Source organism: Desmodus rotundus, chromosome 5 (assembly GCF_022682495.2).
Source record: "Desmodus rotundus isolate HL8 chromosome 5, HLdesRot8A.1, whole genome shotgun sequence".
In the NCBI taxonomy this organism is placed as follows: domain Eukaryota; kingdom Metazoa; phylum Chordata; class Mammalia; order Chiroptera; family Phyllostomidae; genus Desmodus; species Desmodus rotundus.
The window spans coordinates 20,776,446-20,798,405 of NC_071391.1; the positions used below are offsets into that span (position 1 = coordinate 20,776,446).

A 21,960-nucleotide genomic window follows, 5' to 3' on the forward strand; every position below is an offset into this window, starting at 1 on the left:
TCGTCGAAAGGTTCCAAAACACCATGCCAATGCCATCCTAGAGTCAGGGACCCATGAGGAGAAATTAAAGAATGTGTCAGCCTCCATCCAAACCCCAACTCTGCCACTCAGTTCTGAGGTGACTCTGATGCATCAAACACCTGCAGCTTCCGTGTCCCCATCTATGAAATGGGAGTAACAGTGCCTCTGCCCCCGAAGACTTTTCATGAGGGACCTCTCACAATGCACCACTGGCGGGTGCTACATACACGGTAGGTCTGCCCCTCTGTTTCTCTGCTCTCTCTCCTCTCTCTGGCACTTCCCACCCACCCGCTTCTACGTGCACAAGAGCCCTCCCCAGGCCCCTGCACGGAGCCGGGACTCCCTGCCTTGGAAAACCCTTCCCCGAAATCCTAAATACCCATACACCTGAACACCAGGTACCTACATCCTCCTACTGCCCCGAGACTCTGCCCCGAAGCTCCCTTTTCCCACCTGGGGCCGGGCCGGCCTCTACCCAGCAGGTCCCCGATGTGCACTGCGAGGACACCGTGCTCCACTGCAAAGCGTCTGTTGGTCAGTGGCAAAATTAGAATCTGAAGGAACAGTTGCTAAGAACTCTTCTTAGAACTAAACTGACTTGATTTAAAAAGCCATCCTTTGTTCTAAGGATGAGCCACTTCCACATTTTTATATTAAAACATGATTTCTTTCAGAAAGTCGTGGTGATATAATAAACAGTGACTTTTTTCACTGTTCTCATTTGATCGAAGCAAAGTAGGTGACCCCACATCAGGCGCCCAACCTTTTGGGTTTATGTATTTTTCATGATTTTACGGGTCCATAAAATCCAAGTCTGGGAATCACTGGCTATGTGAATAAGCAGTACGTGGCGGCCTCCACTTCCTCCCCAGCTTAACTTCCTAACCGTAATCTACAAACCCAGCCTCTGCTCTACCATTCAAGGAAAACCGCTCATAGAAAGGTCTCCAAATCCAGGCCCCTCCCTCCAGCCCACAACGGACCACCCAGGACTGGCCCTCGTTACACTCAGACGTAAGAGAGCCTCCAAAGGGCCAACCCAGCCTCTCTAAGCAGCTTTGATCAAGGCAAAGGCTTCCCAAAGCCAACCACATAAGGCCAAGCTCTCACTGGCATTCATGGTCCTCATCACCACACCACCTGCCAAAGCATGGGCCTTGGAGCCAGAGGGCCCAAAGTCCACCACCTAGCTCTCACCCATGTCCTGCCAAGCAGCCTTACGTCAGTCTCCTAATGGCTGAAGTGATGGTGACAGTGACTATTTCACAGGAGTCTTGAGAGGATTCAGCACAATTCTGTGTGTGAGGCACTTCCCAGAGTTTCTGGGGCATAGTGAGAGCCAAGAACTGGAAACTCTGTAGCAGGAGGAGTGTTTCTAGCAGACTAGGCCCTCTTTCTAGCTTTATCCCCCACTGCTCCTGGAGACTCTGGCAAAACTGTAGTCTTCCCCAAGTCCCTGTATCCTCTCCCAGCTCTGGGACTCTGCCATGCCAGCGTGAATTCCAGCCTACCTCCACCCTCTCCTCCAAGCTCGCGTCAGCGCCCTCCTTCATGTCCTTGCTGATCCATCGTGGCCTGGCAGAGCACGGTCTTCCTCTGATCTCAGGCAGTATTTGGTCTGTGCCACTCTGCAACTCTCCTACTTTCCACATTACTACACAACGCCTGACTCAGACCTATCTGCACGGTTTCCCTCTCCTGCTCAACGCTCAATTACTTAAAGTCAAGGGGAAACTGTACATCCAATGGTGCCTGCCACGGTGCCTTATACATAAATGAACAATAAATAATTGTTCTAAAGAGCCAGCGACATCATCCTCCACAGATTATTCTAAAATAGATGATAAGCAGATACAGTATAAAGACCTCCTACGTACAATGTTGAATGTCTCCCTGGGACCACAGCAGGCAAAGTTTATACATGTACACATAGACACGTATGTACAGGGCTGTGTGCACATACACGTATATAGATAAGCACGCAAATAAGCTCATTCCCAAATCTCAGGCAACACCAGTGGACGGTAATTAAAATTCGAATCCGATGGGATTTAAATCCGTTGTGCTCCGGGTCTGGCACTTGCTCACCCTCAGTTCTGATGGACTGTACACCACTTGGCCTTGTTCCCCGTTACCATCTACAACTTTGTCTCTCACACTTCTCTTTTGTTTTGATGATGCTCTCTTTTGGTTTAGTCTTTACCACATTATTTCCCTATCCTCACTCAAGTTACCCTCTCAAGGTGGCATTGTTATTTATTTATTTTACAAAGCCAGCCTTTCAACCTCTGCTTTGTTCTCCATCCCCCTTCATCTCTAAATCCACTAAATGGCCTTTTTAGGGCACCCTATGTATAAAAATAACTCAAGTCCAGAGAGATTCCAAGTTCTTTCCATTCTGCTCTCATTCTCCATCACTCAAATAATTGAATTATTTAAACAGAAAAGGGAACAAAAACAGTTAGTGTGTCTGCCTCTAAAGGTACTTAGAGAAAGGGCACTTCTGTTTCAGTATCTTTGAGGCTCTTCTGTTCTTCCTAGGAGCTCGTTTAAAAGGAGATGCTCCAGAGAACCCTGGACACTTATGAACTTCCCCAAAGCAAGCTGTTCGCTCCCTGAAGCCAGAGCAGAATCAACTTATGGAAAATTATCAGTCACTCAGTCTGCATGATGGCCCTACAAGGTGTGTATGCCCACTTCCATAAAAAGTTAGGATGGACAAAAAATCACTCTCTAGAGCAGTGATTTTCAAACAGTGTGCCACAAGAATTTTTAAAACGTGCAATACCTGACTATTTAGTCAGGGGCACTGACCTCCTTTCCCTTAGGTTGCCAAATAAAAAAAATGAGGACAGCCAACAGAACAATAGTCTTTGGTGCAAATGAATCAAAATTACACCTATTTTTTTGTCAGGTTGGCAAAAATATAATACATTTTTGAAGTGCCACAGAATTTTGGTAATTAGTTTATGTGTGCCATGAAATTTTTTAAAAGGTTGAAAATTGCTGCTCCAGAGGCAAAACAGACTGCGATGAGCAATCCGGCCTAGCAGCAGAACTGCAATGGAGCCAGAGTTCTCAGACCCTGTTTCCAGATTCTAACTGAGCGCCAACCCTGCAGTAGGTCCTAGGTCATGAAGAAGTATATGCACACTCTAGAACCCAGAGACAAGCTCAAGTGCAACCTCCAAACACTTGCGTATTTCAGAGCCGCCAAAGGGGGAGAGCTATTTAAGAAAGACCAAGAAGGGTGGGGGAAAACCTCTCAGGAAGAGGGAAAATGGGAAGAATAAATTTGTTTAAATCACTGTGAAAATGAGTCAGAAAAGGTACCTGACTTCAAGTTCATGCTTGGTGACTAGAAATTTCTGGACTGAAAATGTCCAGGTGGACCGACAGCTCTCATTTCTGTTTAAAGAGCACAAGTGGGATCATCGTCATCCCTCGTTAAAAATAATCTATCGATCTTAGAACAAAACTCCGAAGTCTGACCACAGCCTGGACTCCTGCACACACCGAAGCACACACCATGCGCAGGAACTCGTGTATTCTTCCAACGTTCACGGAGCGCCCACTTCAGTGCCAGGGCTGGGCTGGGCACTGGGCACGTAAACGACACTCCTAGTCCTCAAACCCCAACTCGGAGCGTGGACTGGTAAGCCTGCTGTGATGGCTGACAAAAGTGCCAGGCACTGGGCCAAGCGCCGTGCACGCATGACCTTGCCCACTCCCCCCACGAATATGACGAGGTTGGCATTATCCGCATCTCGCTTTTACAGGTAAAGAGCTCACTGAGTCGCAGAGAAGCTCTGTAAGTGGCCTAAGGTCACACAGTCAGGACGTGAGCCAGACCACCTGATTCCAGAGCCTGCCTTCCGAGCCAGCACTCCCCAACCTCCATCAGAAGGAGGGTCCAGGAAGTGGCTCCCCACTGCTCTGCTGGTTTTCTCACACGGGCACCCTTAGTTCCTTGGTCCCAGCAGCCCTCTGAGTAAAACAGCCCGGGGACGGAGGAACACAGAACTGCCTTGTAGACGCTGAGCCCCAGGAGCACCCAGAATCCATGTGAATAGCAAATGCTCTACTTTTCGGCAAAAGTCGACCTCATCCCCCAGCTCTAAGGCCCACAGTGAAGGACCTGGAAATTCTTGCCACATCAGCACCTGCGCCAATGTCCTCGGGGTTCTCGAACTATATTCAACTGGGGAACGTGCCGGCGGGGCAGGAAGAGGGGAGGCCTGGCCACAGCCTCCCACATTCCCCTCACTGGTAATCAGGGGAAAGGACAGCAGAACCACAGCAAGTGACCACTTTGTGCCCTTTGGGAAACGAAGAGCTCTTAATTCCAAATATCACAAGAAACGTGGGGAAACAGGCACTCTAGTAAACCACTAATGGGAATATCCGTGGGTAGGACCATTTCAGAGGGTAGGCTGGCAATATCTAGTCAGGTTGAAAATGTGCAAACCCTCTGATCTGCAGTCTTTCAAGAACATTACGAAGCTCTGCTCTCGTGCACGGGATTTCCACTGCAATGTGTCTAGTCACGGAAATAACCTAAATGTCCTATTACGAGGTGAATGAACAAACTGTACGTTCATACAGTGGAATACCCTACAACAGTTATAAAAAGATACATTGACATGTGCCAACATGGAGGGACCTCAAAATTCTAAGAATAAATGAAAAAAGTTAAGTTGCTGGCACTGGCTGGGTTGAGCATCGTCCTGATGTTGCAGAACAGACGGGGGGGGCGGGGCACAGGGGGCGCAGTGTGGATGAACCATATATTATTATTGAATGGACCCACCCTCCCACCCTTGTGCTCCGGGGATCCCCCACCCCATACTAGGTTCGCCTTGCCCGCCACCAGGGAAAGACGTCTCTCAATGCCAGAGACTGGTGAAAAGGAAAGGGATTATTTATTTAAAGAGTTATACAAACTTAAGAGTACTAACTTAATGTCTTCATTAAGATCCCAAAGTCCTTTAGAATACCCACAAAGGCACAGTCCTTCCTTCCCCCCTCGCCCAGTCTGTGGTACCGTATCTCAGAAAAAGAAATAGAAGTCCGTGGTTCTTCTCTGCCCAAACCTCATGGTCCGAAAAAGACCCCGCATGGCTACCGCTCCTGGGTTTAAATCCCAGCCCCGATCTTCCTCTGCTGCACCATTTCTGACTCCACCCACAATTGGCCACAGCTGCCAGCATTCCTATAGTTTTCCAGCTTTACTGGGCTGTCATAGTAAGTCTGGGCAGGTGTGGCCTGTGGTGTGGAGCCAATCATCTCCAAGCTCTCATGGAGGCTCTGTAACCAGGGGGAGTTGCCTCCCAGCTACATCATGGGTTGAAGTCACTCCCATCCCCCTGGCTCAAAGCATGGCCACAGCTGTTAAACGTATCCATGAAACCAGTTATAGACATGTTAAATAACCATTGTAGAGGTTATCTGCAAAACTGTTGCTATGCAAAACAACTCTCAATGGCCCTGCTCCATGCATCCCATCCCCCAGCTCAGTCTTATGGGGGTGAGGACCTCCTATAACATATATTTTTCTAATATTTCCTGGACACTGAGTTCTGGTCCCCATTACAAATCCCTATTTGGGCTCCCCCCTTGGCTGCACCCTGTTACAGATACACCAAGGTTTTAGGTTTGATCCTCTGTCAGGGCACATACAAGAATAAACCAATGAATGTACAAATAAGTGAAACAACAAACTGATAATTTTCTTTTTCTGTGTTTCTCTCTTTCTGCCCTCATTCTTCTCTCTATAATCAATTAAGTTTTAAAAATTTTTAATAAAAATGTAAGTTGCGAAAGTATACACAGTATGATAGCATTTCTATACACATTAAAGTATGCTATATTGGATACAGATGGACAGGAATGAGGTAAAAAATTCAAACATGGACAGAAAGGCTATACAGCAACTTGGGAAGAGCAGGAACTTCTTGGCAGAAGAGAAAAAGTAACAAGATGAGGGAAAGTTTTTCAAAGCATCCATAACATATTTTTCTCGAAAAAAATCTAAACTAAAATGGTAAATGTTAAAAATATGATAGATCCATATGATAGTTACACTAGTATTTGTTATATTACTCTTGATTCTTTTATGATGTTTGATAAATTCCAGAATTTCAGGTAATTAAAAAGTATGTATATAAAACATCCAAATTATTCTTTTAGTCATCTAATAACCACTTAAGATAGGGAATGAGCATAAATAAATTAGAATACCATGTCTTAAGTCCAACACGAACAAATTCAAGGCAGAGGCAGCCACTAAGAACGGAGATTATAGAATATTATTCAGTCATAAAAAGGAAGGAAACCCTGACATTTGTGACAACGTGGATGGACCTTGATGGCACAGTGTTATGTGAAATATGTCAGACGGAGAAGGACAAACACCGTATGATCTCACTTGTATATGGAATCTAAAGAACCCAAACTCATAGAGGCAGAGAACAGACCGGTGGTTGCCAGTGGGGGCAGGCGGAGAAATGGGCGATGGTATCGGAAGGCACAAATTTCCAGTTGCAACATAAGTGAGTCTTAGGACGTGATGCACGCAGCGTGTTCACTATAGCTAACAATACTGCATTGTACACTGGCAGCTGCTAAGAGAATAGATCTGAAAAGTTCTCATCACGAGAAAAAACCTTGTAACTATGTGAGGTAATTGATGGATGTTAACTAAACTTACTGTGATGATCATTTTGCAATCTACATATACATCAAGTAAAAAAGAAGAAGAGGTGAAACTGATTTTGTGGTTGGCAGGTACCTATGGGAAGCCAGCTTTCTGGACACACTAGCAGGGTGGTGAAGGGTGAATAGGGAGCTTTTTTGGAGGAACTGTACAAACACAGGCATAGCCTAAGTCAACAGCAAGACTAGACAGTAAACAAGGGCACGCACTCTATACATAAAGGCTGCACTGAGCTGTGGGGAAAGGAGGGAGCCGGGAGACACCTTCCCTTCTCAGTCGAGCTGGCCAGAACCAGGTGCTACAAATCCAACAAGAAAAAGCACTTGGGCGGCAATAACATCTTCCAGGAGGTCGGGCACGGGCTGTGTCAGTTGACTCCACCGGCAAGGCAGGGAGAGTGTTCCCACGGAGGCCTCACGCTGCAGGGAGGGGTGGAGACGGAGGGCCCCACCGCAGCAGAGTCCTCTCACAGTGTCCACTACAGCCTGCAAACTAGATGAAAGCAGAGCACGCATGTCCATGGGAATCATAGTTTTCACTTGTGACTGTTTTCCCCCCCAGAGGTAACACTATCCCCACCAATCTGAATGGGGGCTTCGTCTCGCCCAACCCTTATAAACGACTGCTGTAAAATATGGGTGGGGTGTTAATTCATGGGAAGAGGTGGATTGAAGTGTTCAGCAGACAAGAAGGCAACGGGCTTTGGAACAAAGAGCAACAGTAACACCAATGTGGGCCGGTGCCCAGGGGTCCTGAGAGAACCTAAGGGAGGAGGAGAGTCAACAACCGACTCGCACCAAAGCTCTAGCTTGTGAGTGAGGGGCCGTCCAGGCTAGAGTGGATGAATTTAGAAAAATGAAGAAATGCCGTGTTGTGCCCCAAGGGGCCAATCTCTTTCTCTCCCCCCACCCCCCGTCCCCCCCACACACACACACACACGTCTGAATCATTCTGTTTCACAGGGCTTCTCCTTCCATGTGAGAGTCAGTCTTCCAGAGCAGTACTAGCAGTACTATCCAAAAGGACTTTCGGAGACGATGAAAATGTCATGTACATCTGAGCTGGGCAATATGGCGGCCGCCACCCACAGGGGCTACTGAGCACTTGAAACATGCCTGGTGTGAGTGGAGAACTGAGTTTCTGATTGTGCTTCACTAAGTTAAGTAGCCACATGTGGCCGAGGGATGTCTTACCGGAGAGCACAGGTCTATGGCATCTCTCTCACTGTCTACAGAGTATCTTAGCAGGCTGGTGTGACAAGTCACCCTTTCTAGTGACTATTTTGTCAGCTGCCCTACACACCCTCCTGGCTGAATATCTATCTGCACACATCCCAAGCTACTTAATTAGAATAAAGTCCTAGAAGAGGAATTTTTGAGTCACTGGATAATTATGTTTCTCAGCTTCTGCCGCATATTAGGACCACCCTTGTACAATGACACAGACATCAACAAGATTTTGCCTGTTACTAGCTGTTTTCACACACACAATTCTCACTGGATCCTCACAACTACCAGGTAAAGTCAGACAGGAGGCATAGCGCCAACCCCTATGTACAGGGAGAAAAACAAGCTGTGGAAGAGCATGCCGCCGACTCGGTTGTGATGGATGGTTCCTATAGCCGACATTGAAGAATACACCTGGCCGACCTGTGATGTTAAACCATCTGTTCTCCCAGATTACTTTTCAAAGAAAAATGCTTATGCTGTATTCACAAGTGAAGAGGGAAGGATATAAAATTATATTCTGAGTATGACCAAAACCATATAAAATCAAAGAAAATATACCAATGTGTTAACAGTCTTTGGGTGGTAAGACTGTAACTTATGTTTTTCTAATTATCTGCCCAAATTTTATAACAAACCTAAATAATTATAATAACTAACATTTTGTGAGCAGTTAAAGGCTAAGTGGTTTATATGCACTATATCTCATTTAAAATATTCATACATGCTAAGGACCATTGTTACCCCAATTTACAGATGAAGACACAGTGCATTGAAAAAACTAAGAAACCAGGCCAAGATCAAGGCAGCGAGCGGCATTTGAACCCAGGCTGACTCACTGGAAAGGCTCTCAAACTGTACCATGTACACAAATTACCTGAAGATCTTGTTATAATGCAGATTCTGATTCACGCAGTGCTGATGCTGTTGGCCTGGAGACCACACTTGGAGTACAGACTACACAATCTCTATACTACAATCTTCAAGGAGAAAACACGTCTCTTTTGTTTCTTTTTTAGACAGAGGGGGAGAGAGGGGGAAACAGAGGGAGAGAAACAGCAATGTGTGGTTGCCTCCTGTGAGCCCCCAACTGGAGACCTGGCGCACAACCCAGGTATGTGCCCTGACTGGGAATCGAACCAGCAATGTTTCATTTTGCAGGCTGGTGCTCAATCCACTGAGCCACACCAGCCAGGGCAAAAATATGTCTCTTCTAAGAATTTAAATAATAGCAACACACACACACATATATATTATATATATATATATGCAAAAATATACTTTTCTTCTCCATAACCTCTGCAACCCTTCTTTCCTATCCATGCGGCAGACCTAAACTGCTCCTGCCCATTCCCACCACCGACAATCCCCCGGCCACACTGCTGGTGTCACACTCACTAAGCCCAACTCAGAGCTTAATCAACCTTCTCATCGCATTAGCAGGGAGCATGTTATCCTCAAAGCTCCCAAGAGCAAGCATTTCCACACACCCAGAGAGCAGGTTCAAGGAGGAGGGGCCCCAGGGGCCCCAGGGCTGGCCCGAGGAACCAGTCAGGGCCACCCGCCACTCCCAACTGCAGACACTTATCACTGAGTCCCTGGCACGTTTCAGACCTGGCATTTCCCTATTCCCACAGACTTTTCCTTTGAAACAGTGAAGTTATGTATTCTCTAAACAGTTTAACCTTCTAAAACCTGGCAAGCCCTAGCTAATTTTATACTTAAAGAACCTTCAACACCCTTTAATTATGTTCCTAATTCTTCATGTCTTTTTATGTGGGATTACCGGATATTCGTTGTTTAATGAACCTTTTGCCATCTGCGGTAATCCTGTTTATCTATCTTAATGCTTAGGGCCATGAAATTACTTATCTGATACCTTGAAAGCAGCTCTTCCAGAATGGATTTTATTACCCCAACTCTTCATTTTATTTATATCTCTTGGTTTTTACTGCTCTTCCGATGGTGGGTAGATGGGTGATTTTTTTTCAGTACGAGTGACAGTTCAACATTCAGGTAGTCTGTACATGATGTCGTTAGCTCACCTTCCGTTTCCCTCTAAGATTATATTTAGTAATGCACTTCCTTCCTTGAATCATTTGTGTGACTTCATCAGAAAATTTTTATTTCCGTTTAAATTAGACCAAAAGATAATCTTAAGCTTCCTCTACTGAATGTTTCTGCCACCCATACTTTATAAAACAGAACTGTTTTCACTTTTTCCTCTTGGTAACTTCTCCTACTCATTAAGTAAACTATGTAAACTCCCTTCAAATGGAATTAAGATGCATAGCAGTTTCCATTCACCTGTCAGGAACCTTTTACATTTGCCACATGTTAGTCTTAACGTATCATCTGACTTTAAATCGCTATAATCCATTTCCCTCTCAAAGGTCTCTTTCTCTTTGCCTTTTAAAGGCAAAGGTATCTCTGGTCTTGGGAGATGAATGAGCCTGTTTTAAAACCTAGAGGAAATACACCGTGTCACCGAAGGGCAAAGGTGACTTGGCCCAGTCAATTTCAGTTCTTCCCTCAAGTCCTTCTCTCCTGCAGCCATAGGCACACACCTCCAGTGATCAGCTCCACTCCTGCTGGGTAACTGACCGGAAACCTTACTGGGTGACTGACACCATGCCAAGCACTGACTCAGGCGCTGGAATAAAACAGCAAATGAGACAGATATCAGAGAGGATGACAGATCCCATCCTGCCTCAAGGAACTTTAATTACAAGAAAGGAAGAGTTCTTTCTTCTGTTGAGGATTCTTGCCAAGACACATATTATGGGTACTTCCAAAAGTACCCGTATTGCCCCCTCAATGCTGGACAGAGTTCTCTCCCCTGAAGACAGATTCCAGTTTCTGAGCATCTCCATTTCCTTTGCATGTTTATGATTCAGAAACTGAACATCCGTATTCCCGTACTTTGCCATCTATAATTCGCTCCTGTGCATAACGCACACCCACGTTTTTGTCCCAAACTTTCAGGAAAAAAATCTTCCGTTCTAGTTTTTTAATTCAATTTTTTACTTATTTATATTTAGATACTTGTTTTCTGTATTAGAAAAGAATTTTAGCATTTATTTTTGAACAGATAATGGTACAAGACATTTTCTGTAACAAATGATTACAAAACACAAGAACAGATACAAGGTATTTCAGATGCTACCCATGTATAATGTGCGTCCTTATTTTTCCCTCAAAAATTTGGGCAAAATAGTACGCATTATAACTGGCAACATACGGTATATTCTTGACATCGGTCAGCTTTTCTTGGATTGTCACTACCATCTACTTGGGCAACACAAACCTCGGGCACACTCGGGCATCACTGCAGGCCTTCATAGGTCCTGCCAATGTTTACAGTTTCTCTGCAACATTACAAGGTGAGTTCTACCTTTCGTCACTACAGAATACTCCTGATGCACGTCATTCTTTCCAACTTTAGCTCTTCGACAGCAGTTCATATCAACTTCAGTCCTGCTTCTCCAGGCCCCTGACAGGGGGCTCAGTTGCTGCTATCATACTTTTTAATCACACTTAGGCTGATGTGTTTATAAAGTCTGTTCTTGAAACCCCTTGTTCAGTTCTGTCCTGGTTTCTCTTAGCAGTAACCATTTTTCACAGCTTCAAATTTTTCCTGATGAAATTTTTTTGTGACATAACACCTTATGTTGCGAATCATTTTTCTATCATCCCCAAACTCCCCCATTTCATTTTTACAATTTAAAAAATCAAGTTACGTTTAGAACTTTCCAAACCCAGAGGTTTTTTTTTTCAACTTGTGGAGCTACAAGTGTGACGAGGGCTCATTTTTCAGCCATGTCCAATTAGCTTAACCACTCCTCAAGAACACCGCGCTGATTCAAGGCTAAAGCTGGAGGAAAATGTTCCAGTAATGCCATCGAAGACAACCCACTCCTGATACCCCCAAAGCCAACCTCACTGGGCCGTAGAATAACAAAAAGGGATTTTAATGCAGTAAAATTAAACACCCTTTATGCTCCCATTTCCCTATGCCAACAGACACACAAACGTCCCATGTGGCCCCCTCCGCACCTTGCGCCTGCAGGTCTTCTAAACCAGCTTATTCGTGCCCCCCGCACCCGCCAGTCGCTGGGGGCCTGTTCCAGACTAAGCTAAACGGCTGCCCTCCCTCCTGTGGCCTCTGTCCCGGCCAGAGACAACCCTGGGCTTCCCTCTGCGCTGTCAAAAATGACAGTTGGACACGGGCCCCAGCGCACTCACCCGAGGCACAGTCTCCTAGTGTCACAGTGGCCCGTTCAGGGAGAGGCTCGGGGGAGCACAGGAGTGAGAGTTTGGGGCCCAAGGCTCTTTCTGGGCGGCCGACGTTTTAACGCTCCACAGGCCCGTAGCACTACTTTCTCACAAGACACGACGTACACTCACAAGAGCCCCTTGGTCAGCGCTAACAAGATGGAGCAAATTATTTCCAGCTTCTTCCTGGAGCAGTACGGTGACATTTCACCTTCCACAGTAAGCTCAGAGAAAGTTCTCTCACAGGTGAATCATACAAGCTTAAGCTCAGGTTCAGAAAGTAAGAAAAACCTTACATTCTTCTTTTCATGTGAGGCACTATAATTGACATTATGATTTTTGTCTTAAAAATCTACTCCTAGACTGTTTAAATAGTGGGTCCTTCTATTTGGCAGCCAGCACTATTTGAGGGAAACTCACCAAAGGAAATTGCTTTTGGTTGATATTCCAACCAAATATTCCCATCAAAGCGGGAGAAACACTCTCCATCACTAGTACATTCAAAGGCAAGGCTCACGGTGCTGGAATAATTTGTTTATTGTTGTTGCTGTTTCTTTAATAAATCAAGCCTCTGCAAAGGTCAACTTAAATGCCTACAATGACAAGTTCTCCACGGCGGGAATGACAGGACATGTTTCAATCTGCCAAAGACCCCACTTGAATAAAATCGATTTAGGATGCTCGCGCCCCCACCAACAGCTCTCTAACAGATCATCCCATCCAACAGGATAAGCAGTCTTGACATCACTACCCACCGATGGAATTCTCTTACAGGGGTGTCCAACCTTTTGGTGTCTCTGGGCCACAGTGGAAAAAGAATTATTGTCTTGGGCCACACATTAAACACATCGTGACATGTAATCACACAAAAATCTCATAATGTTTTAAGTAAATTCACCATTTTGTGTTGGGCCGCATTCCTAGCCACCCTGGGACACACGCGGCCCATGGCTGCGGGCTGGACACCCCTGCCTGCCGGCACGACACCCCTGCCTGCCGGCACAAGCTACACAGTGCACTTCTTCCCGTACACACGGACTCAAGTGTCTGTTCTACGCCAAAGCGGTGGAGCCAGTGCTTAGGAGCACTGCACAGGTTGAAGCTGTGCAGATCTACCTGCCAGTCCCAAAACCACCTCTTATGGGCTCAGGGCCTGAAAGAAATCATTTCCCCACCTGCCTTCTCATCTATAAAATGGCAGAGCACACTGCCTACCTGAATAAACTGCTGTGAAAAAGAAACAAGATTTGTCAGCAGTGGAAACACTAAATAAATTGAAGTGTACACACACACATCCCAGAAGATGTTTTTAAAGCTGTTTTTAAAACAATGGAAGCTATGTAAGAACTGAAAGAATGACAGCCAAGAAGACACGTACCTTTGGTATCGGAACCTCAGAATTTAAGCTATACCCAACAACTAAGAGCATCTTATGATAGCGCAGGGTGGGCGGAAGCTGTGATGGTCACGGGCAGGGACTGGGTGAACTTGGTCACAGCCATTCCCATGTTATCACTTCCATCCAGTTCGGTGCACATTGGCATCGCAGAGGTTGAATTTACCTATTTAGAACGTCCTTTAGAAGATTACACTAAAATCTGGCATTGAAATAAAAGTTACTGTGTACACAAGACAACAAGGAAACTGAGCATAAATCTGATTAATAGTGAAGCAACTATCTCTTCCTGGAAGAATGCTGCAATTCCATATTTTCCTGCAAAGCCAGAACCAAGCACTTTAAAGAGCTCGGCACAGAAGGCACTCACAAACAGCTGAAACTATATTGCTCTCTGCTTCTGAAATAGAGGTAGTAAGGGGAGTGCCATTCACCAACTGAGCGATGCAAGTGAAGGCGAGTGAAAATGCCAAAAGCTTTGGAATAATCAAAGTGTCTAAACCAAAAGGAAGGCAGACGTGGCCGATTCACGTAGCTCAAAGCAGAGCTAACAAAATACTGTAAGTTAATAAAAGCAACTACAAATACAAACAAGTATGAGCTCATTGAACTAGACGTGTATGTATGCACATGCATGTGTGAATATGTGTATAATCCATATTAGCGCTAAACTGATATATTCTGGACAGTTAAACATCATTCAGAAAAGGGGAGAGAAATGGAGGAGAAACGAAGATTTTAGTCCTTAGTTGTAATTATTTCCATTTTGTTTGAGATTTTTATAATGAGCATGTGTTGGATTTTTTGCAATGTTTTAGTTTACGAAGATTACAACAAAACAATACGTGCACAGTCTTGGCACCCTGCCAGAGACAGTAAATTTTCAATGGGTGGTGGCCATTACTGTGCTTCTAGATGATACAAAAGAAATAAGAAAAGTGATCTCAGCCCTCAAGGAGTTTACAACCTAGTAGGATTTGAGACTAAAAGGGGAGAGATAGATAAATGGATGAATGGATGGGGAAGTGGAGTGGGTGGATGGATGGACGGATGGGTAGATAATAGATAGATTGGCCATAAAATAAAGTAAGTTGCTGCCCACATGCCACAGACGAAATGCCTTGTTCAAATCTCAGGAGCCGACAAAGAGTAGCCACTAGTGTCTTCAAGTACCAACACACATATCCCAACACTTTACCTGGAAGGCTAAAGAAACAAGCTAGGACACATGTCATCACCTCTGAAACCTGTTCGAGAACGACCCATCCAGCCCTGGCTGGTGTGGCTCGGTGGATTGAGTGCCGGCCTGCAAACCAAAGGGTCATTGGTTCAATTCCCAGTCAGGGGACATGCCTACGTTGCAGGCCAGATCCCCAGTTGGGGGTGCACAAGAGGCAACCACACATTGATGTTTCTCTCCCTCTCTTTCTCCCTCCCTTCCCCTTTCTAAAATAAATAAATAAAATCTTTAAAAAAAACACCAAAAAAACAATGACCCATCCATTAAACATGCTGAAGGACAGGGCATCCGTGTTTGCCCAAGCCCCTGGTGTCCACACAGCTCTGTCCTCACCAAGGTCATAAATCCATCAGTACATCTCACACTTAGGAATGCCTTTCTTCTTCTTCTTCTTCTATTTTTTTTTTTAACACTTGGGGAAAAGTGCATCTGCCCTTCCCAGATAATGAAAAGAGGGTAAACAACCCCATCTCCATCACTGCATCACTTGATTCTTCAAGAGAAAAGAATAGGTTTCACACAGCTTTCCATCCTTAAGAGCACAGCACAGTGCCAGGGTTGGTACCATGCTAATGAACAGCCAAACAAAGCTTTCAGAAGAATTCCTAGTTATCCAAAGACAAAAAGGGTAAGAATATTTGCATGCTTGGGAAGCCAGAGCTCCTCCCTGGAGACACATGTGCCTGATCCATCGGCACGTCTCCCCTGCAAGCCCAGCATCCCTCTTCTCAGTGCCTCCTTTCTTCCTGAACAAAAAGAGGACGGCAGCAGACAAAGTACACTTCTAGTCTGAAGAGGAGGAGAAAGTAAAAACTCAAGGAAGGCTGGACACTGAACAAAGGAAACAACAGCTGGAAGACTTGTCCTAAAGAATCCAAGTGTTATAAAGCGATACAGAGCATAACTTTTATAAGACCAGAGACAAAGTCCGAGATGAAAATTTCTCCAAAACCCACTTACTGCTAGTACAGATGATTTTCCCCACCACCTGCAGAACTGACTCAAGTTGTAAAGCCCTTTGATGGGAAGGGAAACGGAATTCTGGGAGGGTAAGGGGGACTGAAAAGAACAATAAGGGCTCTGTAGAGTGGAGGAAGAGGGACTTCCAGGGTTAAGATTTCAACACACAACTCCCAAGGCAAACTCTGAGGCAGCTTCTCCCTTTCCTCCCAGGACCGGTGAACCTCCCAAGTTTAACATTCAGGGTGGCTCTTGGTGTCAGGTGCCACCTGCCCTTTACCTGCTTTCTCAGCAGGTCTCTCCCAAGAAAACCAAAGAAATCTACAATCTAAAACTTCAGAAGTTCGCACTATGACACAAGGGGAAGTGGGAGGGAAAGGGTCAGTGCTACACATTTCTAGCTAAGATTGGGTCTTCACATGGAACTTCTGGGGAACCTGATGACTAAAAGATCCCTTGGGAGGAGAATGACCCCCTGACCCACTGCATCCAGAACGCATTTTTAGGATGAGCAGTAATAGTGCTCAAGATGTATGGCAAGCAGGCTTGCTCACACTAGGCCGGAGGTTCTCAACTGGGGTTCTCAGCGGGGTGATTTTGGCCCCCGAGGGCACTTGGTAATGACTTGTATGGTTGTCACAACTGCTGGTGGGAGGGCGGGGGGAGTGGTACCGGCATCTAGAACCAGTGATGCTGCTACACAGTCTACCATGGCAGGACACCTCACTCCTCCCCCAACAAAGAACCAGGAAGCCCCAAATGTCCACCGCACCGAAACTGACAAGAACTCAGCTGCGCTGGACTAACCCCATCCACACACGCATCTCTAGAAACCCTAACAATCCCGCCTGAAGTATTTGCCATCCCTTGGGCTGAGCGGCTGCCCTGCCACAAAGCTCTACTTACCCTGGTGAGCATCACTGCACATCAGGCCAATGATGTGACAAACAAATGCGACATCTGCAAAGTACCCACGTGCTCTCCCAGCAAACATTTCTAAAGGCATTCCTCAGGATCCAAGAGAGTAAATTCTTTTACGACAATTACAATGAAAAAAAAAGGGAACCCGCACGCACACGCACGCCCGCACGCACATGCACGCACGCATGAACGAACGAACGCACGCACGCACGCACGAACGCACGCCCGCATGCTGGAGCAGCCATCTTAAAAATCCCCCCAGGGCGTCACTGGTAGAAAAGTTGCCAAGTTAGGATGGCCCAAGCATTTCCAAAATAGTCCAGAGAGAGAAAGAGGGGAAAGAACAACCCAAACCAGATTTGTCCCTGGGACTTTATCCCAGCTACAAACAGTTCCATCACTCCAAGTTGCATCCATGGCACGCAGTTATCTCTTGTCAACTGTAAGATGCAATAACATGTAAGAAAAGAGGAAAATACAAAGACACAGCTTAATGAACCACAGCGAACCCCCCTACAGCTCGGGTCAAGCAATGTCACGGGGCGGCCTGGGGCATCTTCCCGCCAAGTGTGCTTCCCCGCCATGCACACAGCGAGAAGACCAGTGCTATTTTGAAGTGGTCCATCTCTCCTTAAGGATTGAGATGTATTTTATGTATTTACCAAAAACAGCGACTGCTAAATTCAGAGCAGTGACCGCAACGTGAACAGATTTGGGAAGGGGGTGTCTCTGGAAGCAGCCTCACTGGCTGCTAATTCACAGGAGCAGCGGGAGGAGAGGTATGGAAGCGCTGTGCCTGGAGACAGTGGGGATACCCAGGTTGAGAGCCAAGGGAAACTTGGGTTGGAATCCAAGCTCCGGTCCTTCCTCCCGCATTCTGGGTATAGATGCTGTCTCATGAACCATAAAAGTAACTTCCTGCCACACCACAGCATTGGAAAACTTCAGCAAGATACGTGTTGAAAGTGGCAAGCAAAGAAGCTCACGCAAAGATGTTCCTTCCACAAACACCAGGTTCCCTGTCCTCCCCTCAACATGCAAACACGCAAGGTGATAAAGACCACGTCTATAACGTGAGATTATTTCATTAACTTTCCTAATCCCAAAATTTCCTAAACTATGTTATGCAGGTGATGAGACAAGCCCACTTTCAAGTTACTCTGGAGACTTTGGCCAGAAAGTGTCTGAACCAGTCTTGGAGGCCCAGAAATTACCTTCCTGCCCTCTCTCCTACTCACATCCCTGTCCTTCCCCTACTAATCCCAAAGTACATGGCCTAAGTGGGCTGTCAGGAAAAAACACCCCACACCCCAGGAGGGAGGCTTCTGCTCAGCTCTTTGAAGATGAAAAGCAACAAGGTGTGTTTATTTGTACTTCGGCACAGTCTCATCTACCTGGGCTGGGCTGCACCAAGCTACTCGGCTGGTAAAAATGAATAATAAAATCCACCTGCTGACACCATTAAGCAGATCTTTCCAGGAAAAAAAGGTCAATAGCCATACTCCTGGGAGTACCCATGGGGGAATCTTGAGCCTTTTCACTGACAGGAAGAGAATGTCAAGGAATCTAATCAAAGGTCAGCCTGGGAGGAGGTAAGACTAACCACCATTACACATGTCTACCTTCAGAGCACTTAAACCCACCAAGTCCACCGTGTGAAGAGAAACTGGACATTGTATGGGCAGAGTCTTTCTCACAGGATACATTAAAAAATAATAACAGCCAAAAATCAATGCTTCACTTCCCTAACACAAGCAATAAAAACAAAGGAAGAAAAAAAACATGAAGGTGTCTGAGATGGTTCCTGAATAACAAAGGCCGCCTAACTGCTCTTGCAATGCCCGTGGCCTTGAAGCCCCACAAAGGTAGAGAACTCTGACGCGGGCTCAACTTTGACCCCAGGATTCTTGAGAGACTATCAGAGGGACACACAGATGTGAGGCACTGGCTTAGACAATCTCTCGTTTCAGCAACTTCCCAGAGGAGGATCAAGATGTAGGAGATGGGATACAGTGGCAGGGTCTCTGGTCCTGCTATGGACCCCAAACTGAACCCCAAACTGACTTCTCTATAGGCCAGCAGCCCAGGACACCAGGCCGGCATCAGGAAAAACGGCCAGCCCTGTTTCTTCACGTCACGTCAAGGAGGAATCCATGCTAAGAGGAGATGCTTAATGCAACATGAAATACGCACACACCCCAACCTGCCCAGAGGTTTATAAACCAGCAGCTGTAGAGGTGACTTGAAGCCACACAGGCTCAATGACCATGGATAATGGAAAAACCCCACCTCGGACAGTTAGGCAGTTCTGTGACCCCACCCCACTCTGACTATTTTATTTATTTTAGCCCTATTTTATAGGTACACACGTGTTAAATACCCAGCACTGAACAAGAGAAGGACAAAATTAACTTTATAGCTATTTTTATAGAGATGGGGACTCAACCAAAGCAACCAGGACCAACTGGGAGATGCAAAAAATAGTTTCCACTGAGCCACAAGCAGCTCTCTGATGACACACACACACACACACACACACACACACACACACACACGAGCTGGCTTCCAGGCTGTCCTACTTGGGTGTTATCATGGGACACACCGCAGCTATGCAAATTGAGAGCATGAATCTAGGCGGATCTTCATGTCTGAGATGCCCAGGAAGTCTGCCTGTTCTGCTTCCAAATAATCATTCACGTCAACAAGTGGCTGCCAATGCCCCCTTGGAACTCTCTCCCTGGATGGCCCAATAGTTCAAGAGAAACGGGGCACTCTGACCCAGACCTGGTTAAAAATCCACAGCAGCCACCAGCATTCCACCCTCACTGGAAGCCACAACAAATTCACAGATATCTAAAGGGAGGCTCTGAGGAGTAGGGAGGGGCTTTGAAAAGGCTGCCCAGTGGCCAGGACCTGGGCTTCAAGGAGGAAGGGAGATTTCTCTGAGCACACTCCTGGGGGGAGGGGCGGGGTCAGCATGAAATGAGCCTCAACTTCCCCTACAAACACCCCACCAAAGACACCTCCATAACAAGTAGCTAGAAGCATTTTTGGAAAATCAGGCATAAATTACATATGTGGATGCCACAAATGTCAGGCAAGCAAGCTGCTGCTGAAGAAAAGTTCACTGGGCCCTGTTACCCACTTTCTGGGCATCAGCTGCCCAGAAATAAACATCAGGGGGCCAAAGGCGAGCGGAGGCGAGGAGGGGCAGCTGACAGCTGTGGCTGGCCGGCAGGGACAGAGGAGGAAGGGCTCCCGGGCTGCAATTCGGAGCGTGCCCACATCAGCAGAAAAGTTCCTGGGAACAGCACGCTGTCTGGGAGAAAAAGAAGCTTGCTGCTCCTCTGGACCTCGGGATGCACTCGCTACGGTGATGCCAGATTCAAAGGTCCGCCAGATGAAGCCCGGGTCCTCTCCCAGGGCACTTCGCCAATCAGGGCGCCCATTGAAGGGCGAATGAGGGTGGTCAGATGACAAATACATGATCTGCTCCCAGAACCAGTAGGAAAGATTATTAATTCCCAGGCCTGGCCTTGCTTCATCTCTTTGCCCAAACCAAACACAGTCCAGGGAGGAGTGGAAGGAAGCGGCGATACGGCCTGCCCCGCGATCGAGGATGGGAAACTGAGGCCCGAAGGTGCACGAAAGAGATCAGGGAAGAACCTCTGGGGAGGCTAGCCAGCTCCGAGTACCCGGGTGTATGGGAAGATGGGATTAGGGAAGAGTTCTCTCCTTTCCTCCCCTCTTTTCCCCAACACACACAACACACAGACTCACTCGAGCTACGCCCAATCGGGGCAGTTGCCGGGCTCCCTAGAGCCGGGCTGCACACAAAGCCCCGCCCGCGCACACACACCACACAGCAGAAGCCGGCGCGCACGCCCACACAATGGGACCAAGCGCACCCCGCTGCGGCCCCTCGCCCGGGTCCCGGCCAGCCCGGCGCCGGGGTCCGCCCTCCATGCACACCCGCGCCGGGAGACGCAATCCAGGCGCGGGAAGGGGGCGCTATCGTAGCCCGGTCGCCGCGCCCAGCGCCCCGCAGGAAGTTCGCCGGACGCCCCCCGACTCACCAGCCGCGCTGCTCAGCAGCAGGAACAGCGGCCCCAGCAGCCACATGGCACGGCCGCCGCTCCCGCAACCCGGCGCAGTCGCTGCCCCCGCGGCCTCGGCGCTGACCCCGCCTCTCGCCGCGCCGGCCCCGCCCCCAGATGTCCCTCCACCCTCCGCCCCGCCCGCTCCGGCCCCGCCGGTCCCGCCGGCCCTGCCCAGCTCCGCGAAGTTTTGCAATCGACCTCGCTGCGCGCCGCCGTCCGCCTGCTAGCGCGGGTGTCCCCACTCCGGGAGGCCGCCGAGGGGACAGCGGAGGGTCCGGCCCTTTCGGCCTCTCGCCGCCCACTCGCTCTGGCAGCGAGAATCTAACAGCCCGGGCTCTGTTCTCTGCCTTCTCTTTCTCCTCTTTCCTTTTCCCTCTGTTTCTCCATCGTCTGGGGATGCGGCGCTCACCCCTCCCCGGACCCAATGGGCTTACTCCAGAGAGGGAAAGAAAAAGTTGGAAGGAAGAGCCAAATACTCGGAGAAACTGTTTTGGGTTTTTTTTTTTTTAATAGGGAAAGTGGGATATGACCAGTGCTTCTCAAAATTTAATACGCATCCGAAACACTTGGGCTTCATGTTCAAAGCTGGCTCTGACTCTGTCAGTCTGGGGTGGACCCTGGGATTCTGCTCTGCTAACAAACTTATAGGTGATTTGGAGACTGATGGTCCATGAACCACACCTGGAGAAGAAAGGCTAACACCTTCAAGGTACACAGGCTGGCGGTGTGAGTTATTTCATCTGGGTCTGGCCTACCAGTGGAACGTTTGGGCACCTATTTGTAGAAAAGAAAAGTAAATGTAAAGGAACACACCCAAGTGCAAAATGAACAGCTGCTTCAATGCAGCTGGAGCTCCTGGACAGCACTGGTGCAAGCAAGTTCCCGAGAGATAGATGGAGAAAGAATGCAATGATATTTTCTGCTCCACTCCCATTCCCCACCCCGCAAAAAAGCAAAAGTCTAATGCAAAAAAAAAAAAAAAAAAAAAAGCCAAAAACTGAAAATAACTAAAATGTCCATCAACTGGTGACTGGCTAAACAAATTGTGTCATATCATTTAACACAATTTGAATGAATCTTAAAAGCATGCTAAGAGAAAGAATCCC

General features: G+C 47.2%; 1 protein-coding gene across 2 annotated transcripts in view; it reads right to left on the bottom strand.

Annotated features, from left to right (window-relative positions):
* Window positions 1-20,983, bottom strand: part of LDLRAD3 (low density lipoprotein receptor class A domain containing 3) — a 219,843-nt gene extending 198,860 nt beyond the window's left edge. Inside the window, exon 1 of one of the 2 annotated variants that reach the window (XM_053924599.1) lies at window positions 20,831-20,942. Coding sequence is in view for 1 of the 2 variants with exons in the window: in XM_053924598.2 (XP_053780573.1) it covers window positions 20,831-20,876 (46 nt within the window). In the remaining variant the exon portion in view is untranslated. Of the gene's footprint in view, window positions 1-20,830 lie in introns of both variants that reach the window. The other variant, XM_053924598.2, reaches the window with a different exon arrangement.
* Window positions 20,984-21,960: the final 977 nt, after the last annotated feature.